Source organism: Kwoniella bestiolae, chromosome 1 (assembly GCF_000512585.2).
Source record: "Kwoniella bestiolae CBS 10118 chromosome 1, complete sequence".
NCBI classification, from domain to species: Eukaryota; Fungi; Basidiomycota; class Tremellomycetes; order Tremellales; family Cryptococcaceae; genus Kwoniella; species Kwoniella bestiolae.
Genome location: NC_089241.1, coordinates 3527307 through 3541409, shown reverse-complemented (window position 1 = coordinate 3541409; position 14103 = coordinate 3527307). Strand labels below are relative to the sequence as shown.

The 14103-nt window shown below is 46.7% G+C and overlaps 6 protein-coding genes across 6 annotated transcripts; 4 read left to right on the top strand and 2 right to left on the bottom strand.

The window, feature by feature from the left end:
* Positions 1 to 162: 162 nt before the first annotated feature.
* Positions 163 to 1807, bottom strand: I302_101338 (uncharacterized protein; the record flags this gene model as incomplete). Its single annotated transcript, XM_019186726.1, has 8 exons — positions 163 to 447; positions 623 to 983; positions 1061 to 1173; positions 1253 to 1356; positions 1435 to 1544; positions 1612 to 1632; positions 1697 to 1731; positions 1802 to 1807. 8 exons carry the CDS (start codon positions 1805 to 1807, stop codon positions 163 to 165), a joined length of 1035 nt encoding a protein of 344 aa, XP_019049604.1.
* Positions 1808 to 2158: 351 nt separating this feature from the next.
* I302_101337 (uncharacterized protein) lies at positions 2159 to 3104 on the top strand (the record flags this gene model as incomplete). The annotated part of the gene is made up of 4 exons (XM_019186725.1): positions 2159 to 2216; positions 2270 to 2505; positions 2625 to 2978; positions 3060 to 3104. The coding sequence occupies 4 exons, from the start codon at positions 2159 to 2161 to the stop codon at positions 3102 to 3104; spliced, it is 693 nt and encodes a 230-aa protein (XP_019049603.1).
* Positions 3105 to 3448: 344 nt separating this feature from the next.
* Positions 3449 to 5095, bottom strand: I302_101336 (uncharacterized protein; the record flags this gene model as incomplete). The annotated part of the gene is made up of 8 exons (XM_019186724.1): positions 3449 to 3659; positions 3771 to 3930; positions 4022 to 4109; positions 4229 to 4322; positions 4385 to 4433; positions 4494 to 4629; positions 4742 to 4856; positions 4956 to 5095. The coding sequence occupies 8 exons, from the start codon at positions 5093 to 5095 to the stop codon at positions 3449 to 3451; spliced, it is 993 nt and encodes a 330-aa protein (XP_019049602.1).
* A 1214-nt stretch (positions 5096 to 6309) lies between these two features.
* Positions 6310 to 8507, top strand: I302_101335 (uncharacterized protein; the record flags this gene model as incomplete). Its single annotated transcript, XM_019186723.1, has 7 exons — positions 6310 to 6543; positions 6626 to 6960; positions 7085 to 7212; positions 7308 to 7662; positions 7724 to 7769; positions 7848 to 8066; positions 8133 to 8507. The coding sequence occupies 7 exons, from the start codon at positions 6310 to 6312 to the stop codon at positions 8505 to 8507; spliced, it is 1692 nt and encodes a 563-aa protein (XP_019049601.1).
* Positions 8508 to 11673: 3166 nt separating this feature from the next.
* I302_101334 (uncharacterized protein) lies at positions 11674 to 12207 on the top strand (the record flags this gene model as incomplete). Its single annotated transcript, XM_019186722.1, has 1 exon — positions 11674 to 12207. One exon carries the CDS (start codon positions 11674 to 11676, stop codon positions 12205 to 12207), a length of 534 nt encoding a protein of 177 aa, XP_019049600.1.
* Positions 12208 to 12957: 750 nt separating this feature from the next.
* I302_101333 (uncharacterized protein) lies at positions 12958 to 14019 on the top strand (the record flags this gene model as incomplete). Its single annotated transcript, XM_019186721.1, has 2 exons — positions 12958 to 13003; positions 13070 to 14019. 2 exons carry the CDS (start codon positions 12958 to 12960, stop codon positions 14017 to 14019), a joined length of 996 nt encoding a protein of 331 aa, XP_019049599.1.
* Positions 14020 to 14103: the final 84 nt, after the last annotated feature.

The following is a 14103-nucleotide window of genomic DNA, read 5'->3' as shown; positions in this document are numbered from 1 at the left end:
CGTTAAAAACGTGAAACCTCAGAACATCTGACCTATCATCCATCACCAATGAAGCAGATCCAACTGGGATGATAATCCCCTCCACCTCTGCGCCCTATCTCTGCAAGAGTTCTGACAAGGGCACATCTCGCATCCGTCCTCTTCCCTTCAACCACTCTACCTCTACCAGTTCTTCAGCATCTCCCTACTAAGAGGTTCAGTCTCCATCTCATACTCCACATCGACCTTGGGTCTTCTAACGCCCTTCTTGGTAGACGAGCCTTTAGGAGGTTGTTTTCTCTTGGTTCCTGCCAGTCCGCCAGATCCAGCGCCGTTCGTAGATGGTTTCTTAGCTTTGGGCTGTTCGTCTGCTCCCTCACCTTCACCATCTTCTTCATCTGAAACGTCAAGGTCGGAGGGGAATGCTTGGCCTTCTGATCCTTCTTCTTCGGAGTCGAACTCGTCAAACTGGGACACAAGGAATTAGCATGCGTACTCCGAGAAAACAGGCGCAGGAACAAGTGTTGAAGCAGATAAGGATATATATCCTGAGAGCTTTGTGTCCGTGAAAGTGAAACCCGTGGGGTAGGAAGAGATGGTAATGATCATCTGGCCAGAAAAGGGAACTGAGCCCCGCACTCACCTCACTACCACTATAATCCTCCAAATCACCCACACTCTCATCATCCGTATCCTCGACATACTCTCTCTCACCACCTTCGTACTCCTCCTCTTCCTCCCTCTCCTCGTCTGAATCAAGCAACGACTCGTCATCCTCCATATCCAACTCCAGTTCCTTGTCTTTGCCCTTCCTATCCAGATCTAACACCTGCCTCCATACGTCCTCATTCACGTTTAGTGGTTGATCTCCATAAGCCTTGGAACGTAATCGCTCTAATAGCTCTTTCTCGATATTCTTCTCCAGGTGAGCGGCAGCTAAGGCTTTTCTCTCTCGTGTGGCTTCTCGTCGTTCGAGCTTTTTCTTGATTCCTACTTTCTTGGGTCTGGTTGATCACGACAATGTGAGTTGGATCCTATGAAGGCATTTTCTCTCGTTCAACGCAAAGGAATCCAAACTCACTGAGCAGTCAGACTCAACCTCCTCATCTTGATTAGATATTGCGTGATCTTCGTTATACGCTGTTTACATTTGTGGGTAATGAAATTGGGCCAATATATCAATTCCTTGTCGATCTATGCATCAAACGATTTCAGAACCATCAGCTTACGGACCATTCCAAGATGACTAGACGTAGAGGGGGGCTTCACTGACCTGCTCTAAAGCTTTGACATAGTTATTCGACAGTTTTATCCTTTCCCACATATTCGCTGGTGTGTGTGCTCTTTCGATCGTCTTCATATATAGATATAAGACACCTGGTCAAGGGTTGTAAATTAGCTTAGTCTGCATTTACAAGGGAATTAAGGATCCAGCTAACACAACAAAGTACTCACCGTCCTTCTCTCGCACAGTAGCATATCTCGAATTTGCCAATGGACATGACTGCCTCGTACAGAAACCAGTCAGATTATATTCGTTCCTACAGAAATTCTGGGTCGATGTTCTGGACACAATAATACGATCAGTAAAACATCCTCACTCCTAAGACATTTGACAAGTCGCTCGCTCACTTGACTTTGTAGGAGCAAAACCTGTAGGCAGATTCATCAGCGTTGGTCCTCATCAGCGGCGAGAAGGGAGACGGAGTAGACCTACTGATGGTTGATGACCGTCCAAATGATATCGTCGGACTGTAACAAATGGCGGATCAGCTGAGCTCGCTACCGTATCTACTACAATACCGTCCGTTGGCTAGCTTACCTGCATGTTGCCTGGTAACTATTTATACGTTTTGAAGTGATATAGATAGTAACCTCTTTTCGACTGTTCTGCTTATGATTTTGTCGCTCAACTCTTGAGCTCTCCTCTGAAAATCTCAAAATTCAAAAAATCTTGAAATCTTGAAATCAAAATAACCGGACAGGCTGAATTATCAAATGAATGATCGAATAAATCACTCGTTATTTTAAATTATTTAATCCCACTCGAACACGTGGCACCACAACACCCAGCGTCATATGTGTATCAAGTCAACCCCATCTGAATGTTAACGCCTTACTTGATCTTTCATTTGGTTATCATCCTTCATCTTCCTTAACTATCCATCCTTACGCCACGATGACATCCTTACTATCCCAACCAACAACAAGTAGAGCAGGTGCCTTACTCGCTATGTGTAAGTCTCTCTGTTCATCGCCAACCAGATTCCAAGCTGATAAATGGACATAGCAATCGCACGACCCCTCCCCCTCCTTGCCACACGCATCTCATCACATCGATCGTTCAGTACATCCAAACCCCATAGGATAAGTCATTTCGATACGTATCTCTTTGTAGAGAAGCTGGAGAGGAATGGGATGACGCGTAAGCAGGCTGAAGGGGTCATGAGTGTGTTAGCTGAGGTGGTGGAAGAAAGTATAAAGGGTATGGAGAGTGGTCTGGTCAGTAAGGCAGAGCAGGAGAAGGTAAGTTTAAACAGGATACATTCTGCCCTTGAGATAGACGGACGAGAAATGCGGGTCCTGTCTGATATCTAAACCTCAACACCGAACCCAATGCTGACCTTCTGTTGCTCCTCACCTAGCAACGCTACACCGAGAAAGTTGATTTCGCCCGCCTCAAATCCGAGCTCCAGCTACACGAGAAGAATGATCTATCCCTAATGAAAGCGGAGAACGACCGTCTAATGGCAGACGTGGAGAAGCTCAAACAGCGCTTAAGGGAGGAAGTGACGCGTACCCAGGCGGGAGTAAGGTTAGATCTGAATTTGGAGAAAGGTAGAATAAGGGATGAATCGAGTCAGCAGGAACTCAAGATCAAAGAGGTAGATACGAGGATAGAAAGTGAGATTGCGGGGTTGAGGACGCAGATCGAACAGGCCAAGTTTAGTATATTACAGTATCTTGTTGGTGTAGCTACTGGTTCGGGGGCTTTGCTGGTGGGTGATTTCTGCAATCTGAATTATCATGGCTTACCACGAAGACGATTTATGTATGCTGATATCCACTGGCATTTATAGCTCGCTTATATGAGGATGATGGTGAGTTTCGACATTCCAAGTTGATAAATGGTATATGAAGCTGCTCATTCTTTTTCCCAGAGATAGATGTGATCCCGATCTCAGAATTGTGTTGTACGACTATCATCATCGGGACTAGGGTGATAGAGCAAACCATGCGGAATATTCACCATATGAACATATGTATCATATATATCATATGCACCTTATCCGATCTAAAGTATTGGCAAATTGGGCGTTCGCAAATTTGCTTGCCATCAAGTGAAAATATCGGCTTTACATTATATTTTGGCAAAGAGGTAGGATTGACAGGATAAATCATACTAGGTTTGACTAGATGTACCGATGTAGGAAAGGCACGTAACTCTCATTTTTTGCCCAAGCAGAACCTAGAAAGTCAAATGACCATTGCCAATGTGATGGTCAAACCCATTGATCCCCTTAAGCTTCTTACCACCTTTTATCCCAATCTTGACGTCTCTTATACCTTCGTACTCGTTATTCATCCAACTGTCCAACAAATCATCCTTGGCCTTCCACAAGATTTCGCACCAGACTTTGAGAGAATCCTCGTCCTCAGGAAGCTCGGAAATTGGGATCCTGCAGGTATAATCTGATTAGCATCGTTCCGTTTGCTCCTCGATATCCACTGTACCTCTTCCGAAAATCAGGGGATGAGCAAGCGCAAGATAATCAGTCGTGCTAACTCACCTCTTCACGTGTACTTTATACTTGTATCCCTTCCTACTCAGATCCTTGCAATTCAACTGTTCAGCCAGAGAGGGTACTTTCCATTTATTTTTCTCACTGCCCGGAGATCGATATAACAGCGTGAGGTCGTAGATGTATTTGATATGTGAGTCTCTAAGGGCTGATCCATCATGGTAGAATAGTTAGCATAGGCTATTCCTTCAAACCACCACACCACATAGTGCGAGAGGAAAGGTTCATGGTTCACCCACCTTGAACGGTAGATAAGAAACCTTTAGTTCGGGGGAACAAAACATGTTTCAATTCTTGTTTACCCTTTTCCCTTGCGAAGGCTTGAGACTAGACAGAATATGGAAGATATCATCAGCCATCCGCCTATCGTGTGTAAAGCTAGAACCATGGTGAAGATCCAGTGGAGGAAGTCTCGAAATGCTTGCGATGTGGTTCGGAGAACTCACTTTGAGTAACTTGGTATTGGTTCGTCTAGTCCCTTCTGGGCAGAGCACGATCCAACATGGATGCTCGTTCGTCTTGATTCTTTGGAACGCTTGTCTAACACAACACCGTAAATCAGTACAAGCCGTTGCAGGGGGAAAAAGTGGGGAGGGACATACTCTATCAGTCGTTGATCGTTCGTCCAATTCCTAGAGACTAGTATCATCCCTACGCCCAGCCAATTTAGTTCAGCACAGAGATTGGAGTGGAAGATGTACCAAGACCCACCCATCGACCAAAACGCCAGACCGAAAAATGGTATCCTCAAGATCTCCTTCTTAACGAAATACCTCGAATTACCCATCATCCCAGCCCGCGAAGAGAGGTATTGGAACAGATAATAATCGGAATATCCAAGGTGGTTCTGCACATCCCGAGCCCAAGCATCAGCCGAAAGTCCATCAAATCAAGCACGACGCGTCGAGGTTTGAGCAAGATATGTTTATGGTTATGATAAAAGGGACCGTTTGACTCACAGAAATGACAAACGCACTTTCTCCCTCCGGGATCTCATCACCACTAACTTCTACTGCATCTTTGGCGTGCAGGTTGTTTTCCCAGTGATTTTGCATATACGTCCAAAACCAGTTTCTGTGTCATTGAATTCAGCTGTCAACTGGAATGTGTCAAGGAAAGGCGATAGGGGGGATAATCTTGATATTGGTACGTAGGGGAAAACGAACGACCTACCCCGTCCAGCAAGCTAGTTCCCATGATCCATCTTCCGAGAATAGTCTGATTACTACCCCGAATAACAAACAGACATTGGCGATTGATATTAGGAATATCAAAGCGATGGTATGTCTGATCAACCTAAGAGCGAGTATCATATTCCTATACGATGGGTTATGTTATGAATAATGTGATGGGTGATGGTATCGTAGGAAGTGTGACTTGGGAAAGGTCATCTATGATATAAATGGATATGAATACTGAATTGAAAGGAGCAAGGAGCGTAAGGCCAGGTCGTGGTGTCGAAGACAGTCGAGTATACACACTCCCCCCGCCCCTATCCAATCTCAGATTCTCAGATTTCCAAGATCCGCTTTTTGGTTCGGTGTCAAACCTTGATGAGGAACATGGATTAGGAGAATGTCTCGGATCTCTCTCAGAGTGTTGGGAGTGAATGGGATTGAGATTGAGATTGAGATTGGGTGGATTTCATTTGAAATGTCTCTGTCTTGTATTGAGATGAGTACGAGTAGAACTGAATGGATCACTCGTGGGAACAAGTGAGTTTGTTTACCGGTTTACTACTAGTAGTATGTACTACTTTAGAGCGAGGCACTATCTCTGATATCATCATCACAGTACTCGTAAACTTCCGAATGTGGCAAAACCCAGCATCACAAGCTCGAGTATGATGATATGTTGTATGTTGACCACCCTTGGTACTACATGCTCCAGGATGCTGTGCTTGACCAGTCTGAGCATTCTCTCACAGGAAGAGCTGTTCTGTACACGTCCGGAAGAACCCTTCTTGAAACTTCCTTCGAGCACAGCATCCCCTTGCTTCTCTCGGCCACTTGTTCGAATGACTGTTCGTTTGTCATCTCGAACACGCCAAGCAGGATCCCTCCCCTTTCCTATCCATTCACAGTCCATTCCTTCTCAAAGCCATCCTTCCGTATCTTCCCACAGAACCTCTTCATTGATCCCTTTCATCAACTCATTATTCTCCTTAAAGCTACATCAACATCGCCTCATCGTGATCTCAAAGGATGCATTTCCTTTCATTCGTTCATTTTACAAGTCCATCAAAGTCCTTTGATATATTTCGCGTTGGACCAATGATGATCAATCGGTGAGGATGAGGTGTTATCGTCATATAAAGGATCGTATCATCATGGCCAAAACGAGGATCACCCCTCTGATCAAATTCAAAATCACCTCCAGCCGACGCTATCCATTCCACTCCCTGTCATTCACATTCTGTAAATCATCAACCCGTACCAAAGTTTAGAGCTACCTCATACCATCAGACCATCAACCTTAATTGTAAACAGTCTTCACTCTTGCGAAAAGTCTAATATTCTATATCACGATGAAATTGAACTTCCTTGCGGGTCTAGTACTCACAGCATATCTGACCCACGCGCTCAGTATCCCCCGCTTGTCCAATATCACCCAGCCCGAGAAGAGACAGGCTGCCCCTGCGACATCAAGCAGCGAGCGATATGTATTTGCCCACTTCATGGTGGGGTTCGTCAACTCGTATACCCAAGAAGATTGGAATAGAGATGTAGCGCTGGCTGTTAGTAAGGGGATTGACGGGTTTGTGAGTTAACGCTTCGGACATCTAATTCCTCTTCTCAGATGTCTGACAAACAGCCTATTGATTGGATGAATGTTTCAACCAGGCCCTCAACTGCGACGGTCAAGACACAAACGCCCAACAACTACAATTCGCATTCACCGCAGCGTCTTCTTCAAATTTCAAACTCTTCATCTCACCAGACTTCGTCCATTATTCATATGAAGATCCGGGACCTGTCTCTGAATTACTCAAACCATGGGTAACCCAGGCGTCCTACTTCCAATTTGAAGGTAAACTTTTTGTGAGCTCGTTCTGGGGCGAAGGTACAGATTGGGTCAAAGTAAGAGAGAATGTCGGTGTGGAGCTATACGTTTGCCCGTATTACTATGCTAGTCAGGCTGCTGCAGATACGCCTGGTTTGGATGGGTTGTTCTCTTGGTGAGTGGCTCAAATACTGCTTTGTGCGGGTTCATCGTGTCCCTCCTCATGGCCGCACAGAATGAGATCATGAAAAAACGAAATCTCAGCTTGAATCCAGCTGATGCCGTATATAATCATATAGGAGAACATGGCCAGGAGAAGGTCAAGACACCGTCGTCTTTGAGAACATGACTACCGCGCCTGATGAAGAGTACCTAAGTCTTCTGGCACCTTTGGGCAAGTCATACATGGCACCAGTATCACCATGGTGTGAGTATGGTCACCCATGTCGGAATATGCCATTCTCGCTGCACAGTCCAGGACACCGGCTGATAAACTGCAATGACTTCTTGACTTTGACCCAGTCTACTCCCACCTTCCCGCCTCAACAGGTTTTCCAAAGAACTACCATCTCTACTCCGACACCCTCTGGCCCACAAGATGGCAACAGATCCTCGACCTCGTCACGACTTATCCCGATCAAGTCAAGTTTGTCGAAATCATCACATGGAACGACTGGACCGAGTCATCCCTCATCACCCCATACAGAGGAACGATGACTACCGACGGGAACAAGGAATGGTCGGAGGATTTCGATCATTCCGCTTTTATGGATATGATGGGTCCTTTCATCTCGGCGTTCAAGGCTGGGAATGCTGCGCCACAAGTTACGGAGAATCGAATTGTCTGGTGGTATAGACCTACTCTCAAGGCTGCAGAGTGAGTCAAAGTCATTCTATCTTCAACTGATGTGGACTAACCGATGCTACCTTCACTTCAGGTGTTCTGGTACGGACAGCGTTGGTGAAAAGCCAAGAGGATGGGAGGTAAGTGCAATGTCCACTCACAGGTCAATTCGAACCGAAGTCACATCGTAAAGGTGTACATACTAACAGATTATGTAGATGGCTGCAGACTCCGTTTTTGTGGCAGCCCTCACCACCGGCCCTGCCACTGTCACTGTCACGATTGGCGGTACCGCCTCTTCTCAACAAGTCACCGAGGCAGGTGTTCATACACTCGCTTTTCCAATGAGTGTAGGTGTCGTAAGTTTCCAGATGGACGTCGATGGTGGTGGAAGTGCAAGTGGTCAAGGTACCATCGAAATTTCAGATCAATGTTATGTGAGTATCACACCGGCTTGGGAGCTTGTGATCGTTCTGGGGGCGTCGCTGAATCTATCACCTCAGCGGGGCATGTACAACTTCAACGTTCTGGCTGGTACCGCCGTCGCAGATGTTACCTCGAACACCGGTGGATCAATTTCTGCCCCTGCATCTTCAGCTGCTGCTGCTCCGTCCAGTGCCGCGCCCTTCACAAATGGAAGTAGCCCTTCTTCCGTTTCTGCCCCGCCCTCCGATGCTAGCTCTGTTATCACTGCACCTGGAAGTATGGCGCCTTCGTCCGCCTACTCTACTCCATCAGATGGTGGTGTCGCTACCACCCAACCGCCCTCGACCGCAACTTCTGTTCCCGCCTATAGCGGACCTGGATCATACCCACCTCCTCAATCGGCTAGCAGTCACCCGTGGGGAGGATGGAGGAATCCAGGTTGGGGGCCTTAGTAACAGAACTTTTGTCAGGCAATTCTCGATGTTTCACATGTCAGGCTGTCGTCTATTGTGTCACAAATAACGTATAATGTATGCACTCTTGTTAACATGATTCGACCGGAAACGAGATTGTACCTGTAACGAGAATCGCCACCATACAATCCGGAGACCACGTGTGGAAACATTGGGCTACGGTGGCAGTTCTCGTTTCAGGTGCAATCTCGTTTCCGGTCGAATCATGTTACTTCCTTTTGTTCAGTCACAAATCACTTGCCACAGACAGTCGTTCGAGCACTTATTCTGTTCCTTTCAAACTCACTTTGCACAGCATGAAAGCAGAATTGCAGTCGTCTTGAAGGATACGTCATGATCGACCTTTGTACGTCAACGATCTTCCGATTGAAAGTGTTGAGTGTCCTGGTTGATCATTGCAACTGAGGAGTTAAATACAAGATCGGCTATATACATAATTTGCAGGTATCTTCCAAGGTTTCTTCTACTCGAACAAATCACCCACTTCGATTGACGAACCACAATCAAGTTCAGCACCCTGCACTTTACTTCGAATGAACCAATCACCGATGAGCTCCACGGTGTCCTCATTTGGGTTATATCAAGCCTATGAATGTAGAAGTGGCGAATCTGTTGATGATGGTGAGCGCAGCATCGGATCTGCAAGGTGCCTTTGCTGACTACCTCATGCCTCAAATGCCTCTTTGCTTCCAGCTGGTCAGTCCCAGCGAGATGATCTGCTGGGTGATTCAGGCTCAGAAGCGTCGTCGTATCCCTCACTTCGACCCATCAGATGATGTGAAGACGGAGAAGGGTCTGAATCGAACAACGCGAAGATCATCAAGATTTTCAAAGAGTGGACACGCATGGAGATCGATACTCACTGTTGGGAATCTGATCAAAATGCTTTTGAGCCGTTTGCTAAAGAGCTGAAGAATCTTCCCGAGACCATGACTGTTGACGACTATGTCACATTACTGCAAGATATGAGAATCGATTTTGGGTTCAAGCATAATCTGGATTTGTTTGATGGGGACCGAATACGATACAAGAATGACTCATTTTTTGGCTCAACACCAGCAATCCCTCTATGACGAAGCTCGAGGGCGATGTGACGCAAGATAAAAGATACGAGAGCTGTGGGGAAGGCTTCAATCTACCCAATACGCTGTACCGGAGCTCACGGCTTCCATACTCCTGGGGTTCATGTCTGATGAGACTGTTCAGCAACACAAAAGAATGCCCCCTTTGACTGGATGGGAAGTCGAAAAGCAGAGAAGCAGCAATCAATACCATGCCTCGGATCGTACTTGGGCAGTCGATTTCTTCCGCAGACTTCGTAAAAGGTATACCTTGACGGAAGAGGACAACAGTCAACTCAGAAACTTTTTGAAGTGGAATAAGCGTCCGGCAAGAGACGATACTTCAAATAGAACCAAGGCTGAACGCCTGGGGAGGAAAGCACTTTGCAACACTCTAGTATCTAAAATTCCAGATCCAGCGATTCAATGGGAAGATGACGGGGGGCGAATCTCTACTTCTACTCTGGCCCCGCCCCCTGGCACTGATCGTGGCAGCGATCTTATCCAGCTTTAAGGACTACAAAAGTGGCAGTGCGGCAATCTGTTATAGTGGCTGGCAAGAATTGTGGGAATGTGAATACTTGTGGATGTCCCTAATCGTTTTATTTGGGTCGAATATGACATGCCATGTGAAGCTTGGAGATCGGTCAGTTCTCGCACCAAGAAAGGCGACCTAGTGTACACCTGATATGTACAATCACCCATTGTGCTTTTTCACTTTTCTTGGCTCAGTATCTACTCGTTACCTGTATGCGTTTCTGGCGTCTAGAAAGGGGGGACTTCTTTCACCGATTTACATTGTTGTTCAGATCTCGGTCGGAGAAGCTTGTCTATTTCGTGTGCTGCTACGCCGATAGGTGTACACCTCTGAATTATCTGCACAGGAAGGCATATACGATGTCCAGTCACAAGATATCCTTTCAGTACGCGTTGACTATCTCAGACGAAACACTGTGTAGTCTAGCTGAGTTTACGAGACGGTCCAGAACAAGCCGACCCGATGATATCGGATTTGCCAGAAAGACCGTTATCAGCAGTAGCCATTATTTTCTAGGGTATGACGCCACCTAATATATATTTCGTCGTCATCGTATGGGCCCGATCAGGGAATCAAGACGAATGTGTTCTGCGGAGGTCTAGTTGGTTGAGTACGCTCCGCCGATAGGAAAGATGATGACCAGAACATGAAATACGACATCATTGGTACTTCTTTAGATAAGAAAGAACCAATGACAATCAGCGAAACTCAGCGTTTTTGCGATAGACCTTTGGCCAGATGGTCCTTTGATAGTGGGAAGACACTGAGTTGACGTGATCGCACTACTCTTCAGTATACGACAATTCCTCGCCGCAGGGGTGGAACAAGAGATATAAGAGTTCCATTAATGTGCGTTTTTCGATTGTGGCACTCCACAATTCCACTTTCTCAAGCCTCAATCTCATCTCCATTCGAGTGTATTCTGAAATCCCCACCATACTATGATGTCAACAGTCGAAAGTTACCAGCATTACCCTTACCTGCATCAAGGCTTCAAATACATCTCGAATGGCAGTACGTGATGTTCACACACTTGTATCCTTAATTGAGTCAAAACAGACATCGAACACTGTTGAAACGCTGACCACACCTCTTACCTCATCGACACTTAGGAATTATCTGCCCTAGTAATTATCTCGGCGTGCCCAATCCTCTTAATGAAGGGAAAGCATCTATGCGTCTCGCGGGCGACTATAGGGACGAAACGAAAAGGGCTGAACACAATGAAAGACATCTCAGAGCTCTCGAAGCGAATCTTTCAAAGATCTCCTGTGATCTCGATCTCAAGACGGCCGACGGCCTCCTCAAGAGCACGGAGTACTTCAGAGAAAAATCCATGGAAACCACTGACGAATTCGTATCCTGGTCGCGGGATGTCCAAGCACATGAACGTCTACAAGTCGCTGACATCGAGACGAGGTCAATCATGGGGAGGGTAATGTATGATTGGTACGAGCTACAACCGACAGGATATGGACTTGGACTTCCCTCTATCTCATCGATCAAAGCATTGTTTTCATTTAACAGTGTCAAGGATGACCACAGGATGCCATCATATGAGGAGATCACCGCGGCCGGACAAGCTGCCGAAAGCTTCCTTAGGGAATATGATTCTAGAATGGAAGGCAGAAGGGCCGAGGGGGATGCCGGGAACGTAGTCCCAGACGTGGCTTGGCTTCGGAACGCATGTCAGAAGGACAATCCGGACCTTCAAGACAAGGCTTGGCTCCTCTCCTTGGGCTTGACCCCGGGTACCGGTTCCAAGGAGGATGGGGAGCGCGCAAAAGAAAGACAGCATTTCTTAGCAATAAAAGCCTTCGCTCTCTCAGCCACTCCCATGACTGAGAACTCAGCATGTACAGACAACGCTACGGTTGACGTAACCTCTTTCCAGAGTAATCCCGTCGCTGGTGCCGATAGCTTCATGGAAGATTGTATCAGCGAAGATCAAGGTCTATCTGATGATGATAAGTACTCTTTTGTCAGCGGTTGCACCAACAACTCTTTTAGCGGGGATCAATTTCTTGAGGATGACGACTTTGTCGTTGTCAAGGAGGCTTCCCAATGTACCTCCAGGTGAACTAAGGCTAGGAGACTATCTCGGAGACAAGATATCCGTCAGAAATCGCTAATGCGCCTCATTTTGTTGGTGTGTCTCCATGTCTACCCATCTATTTTCTAGAGTATTGTCTCCCCATCCCGTTGTCCATCGTTGTGATACGGAAGTCATTGTCTATATGAATCTCGTGATGCTTGAAGTCCTCTCTAATACAGGGTACCCAGTCGATAGCCCATAGTATACAAGATGTGATGGGAGCACATCAACAGCTGCACAGACACACTGCTTGGAAGGTACATTGTTCATTTCGTCGGATCCGGATTGAATCTCTCTATATGCTAGTAGTCAATATGAGACCTATCATACCATGACACGAGATCCCGGCAGGGATCATTACCTGACACATATGTAGCGATGGTTTGGAGATCGCCAGGGGACTTTCTCACGTTGGTTGACATGACATGGCAGCTGTGAACAGGGCTTTCAAATCGTGAGCGCTTAACCTAGACAATGAGACACACTCGCGGCCCTCTTCGGCTGGGACTGGTTCAGCTCAGGATGGCTCAATTGAAAGCTTGAGAAGGCGAGGACAACGGATCCTCGTGACGCGGGATGACTTCGCCTTCCGCCTCTCTGGTGTCCTTTCATCTGACTCGACGCCCATCCTCACAATATATAATAGTTCCTCCTTGTCTTCTTTCTTCTTGTTTTCTTATTCCACATTCATCATACTTTCCAATACACAACTCATCGGTGACTCATCGAACCAAAATGAATCCACAAACCTCGGTCCTGGAATGGCCGCAGTCTACAGGTGGTAGGTGTCCCACCATGTCCCTACTCGATCGATATTACGCTCAGCTGATATTTACAATTTCCTCAGCCGATAACGAGTCTATCGCCACCAGCAGCTGTATCGGTACCGCCACGCCTGCCGCCTCGGAGCACCCCGCAGACCGGGACAATCAAGCCAATCTTATAGATCTCTCATCGGACCTGAAGACCGCTCCTCGACTTGTGGGCCGATCCTCGCCTCAATCCAATGGGCCTCCTCCCATTCCTGAGCACGTCGATGCCAGGTCCGATGATCTGATAGATCTCTCATCAGACATTGAAATCCCTCTTCGACCTGTGGACCGATCCTCGCCTCATTCGAAGGGGTCTCTACCCAACTCAAGTCAAGACGATGTTAAGTCCAATGATATTTTGATTACCGATTCAGGCAAAGTTTACCCTTTGTACAGACCTCCTTTCGAAAGCCGTGCAACCAAACCAAGCAACGCTCCGAGCCGCGATACCAAGACGATGTGGAACGATTTCCGCGATAAGTGCATCACACTGATTAACACCGAGGACTCCTGTATCAAGAAAGGCGGAAGTCAATGGACGAGTCACAATTTATACCAATACAGAAAGACGAAGAAACCTTTCCATGGGAGAACATTCACGCAGGCACATCACGAATGGGACCTCGACACCCAAGGTAAATGTCTTGCAGAAGATAATTCCGAAGTGAAAGCCGCAAGGGAGCAAGCCGAAGCTTCATGGAGCCAGTTCCACTCGAAGGACCCATTCTCGGCATGCATAGCCAGAGGAGCCACTTTGTTCGGTGTAAAAGTAGATCCCCTTCAATTGAATTTCAAGGTAGAGCTGGACGAGATCAATGAGCAACTTGACAATCTCAGATGGGGAAAGTCTACAGTCAATGGAGATTCGGACTGGGAGTATGTCAGTGAGACTGGGGAGAGAAGTAAATTACAATCCAAGAAGTCCTTGTTGAACGCTTTAGCCGTGTCGACTGTTGGAACTGCAGGAACTGCAATCGCTGTATAAATGCAGGTGAATAGTCCGCCACATTCACCTAATCCGATTATATTCCCGATATTCTCCGATGCTGCCATGTTTTTTCTATGTGAT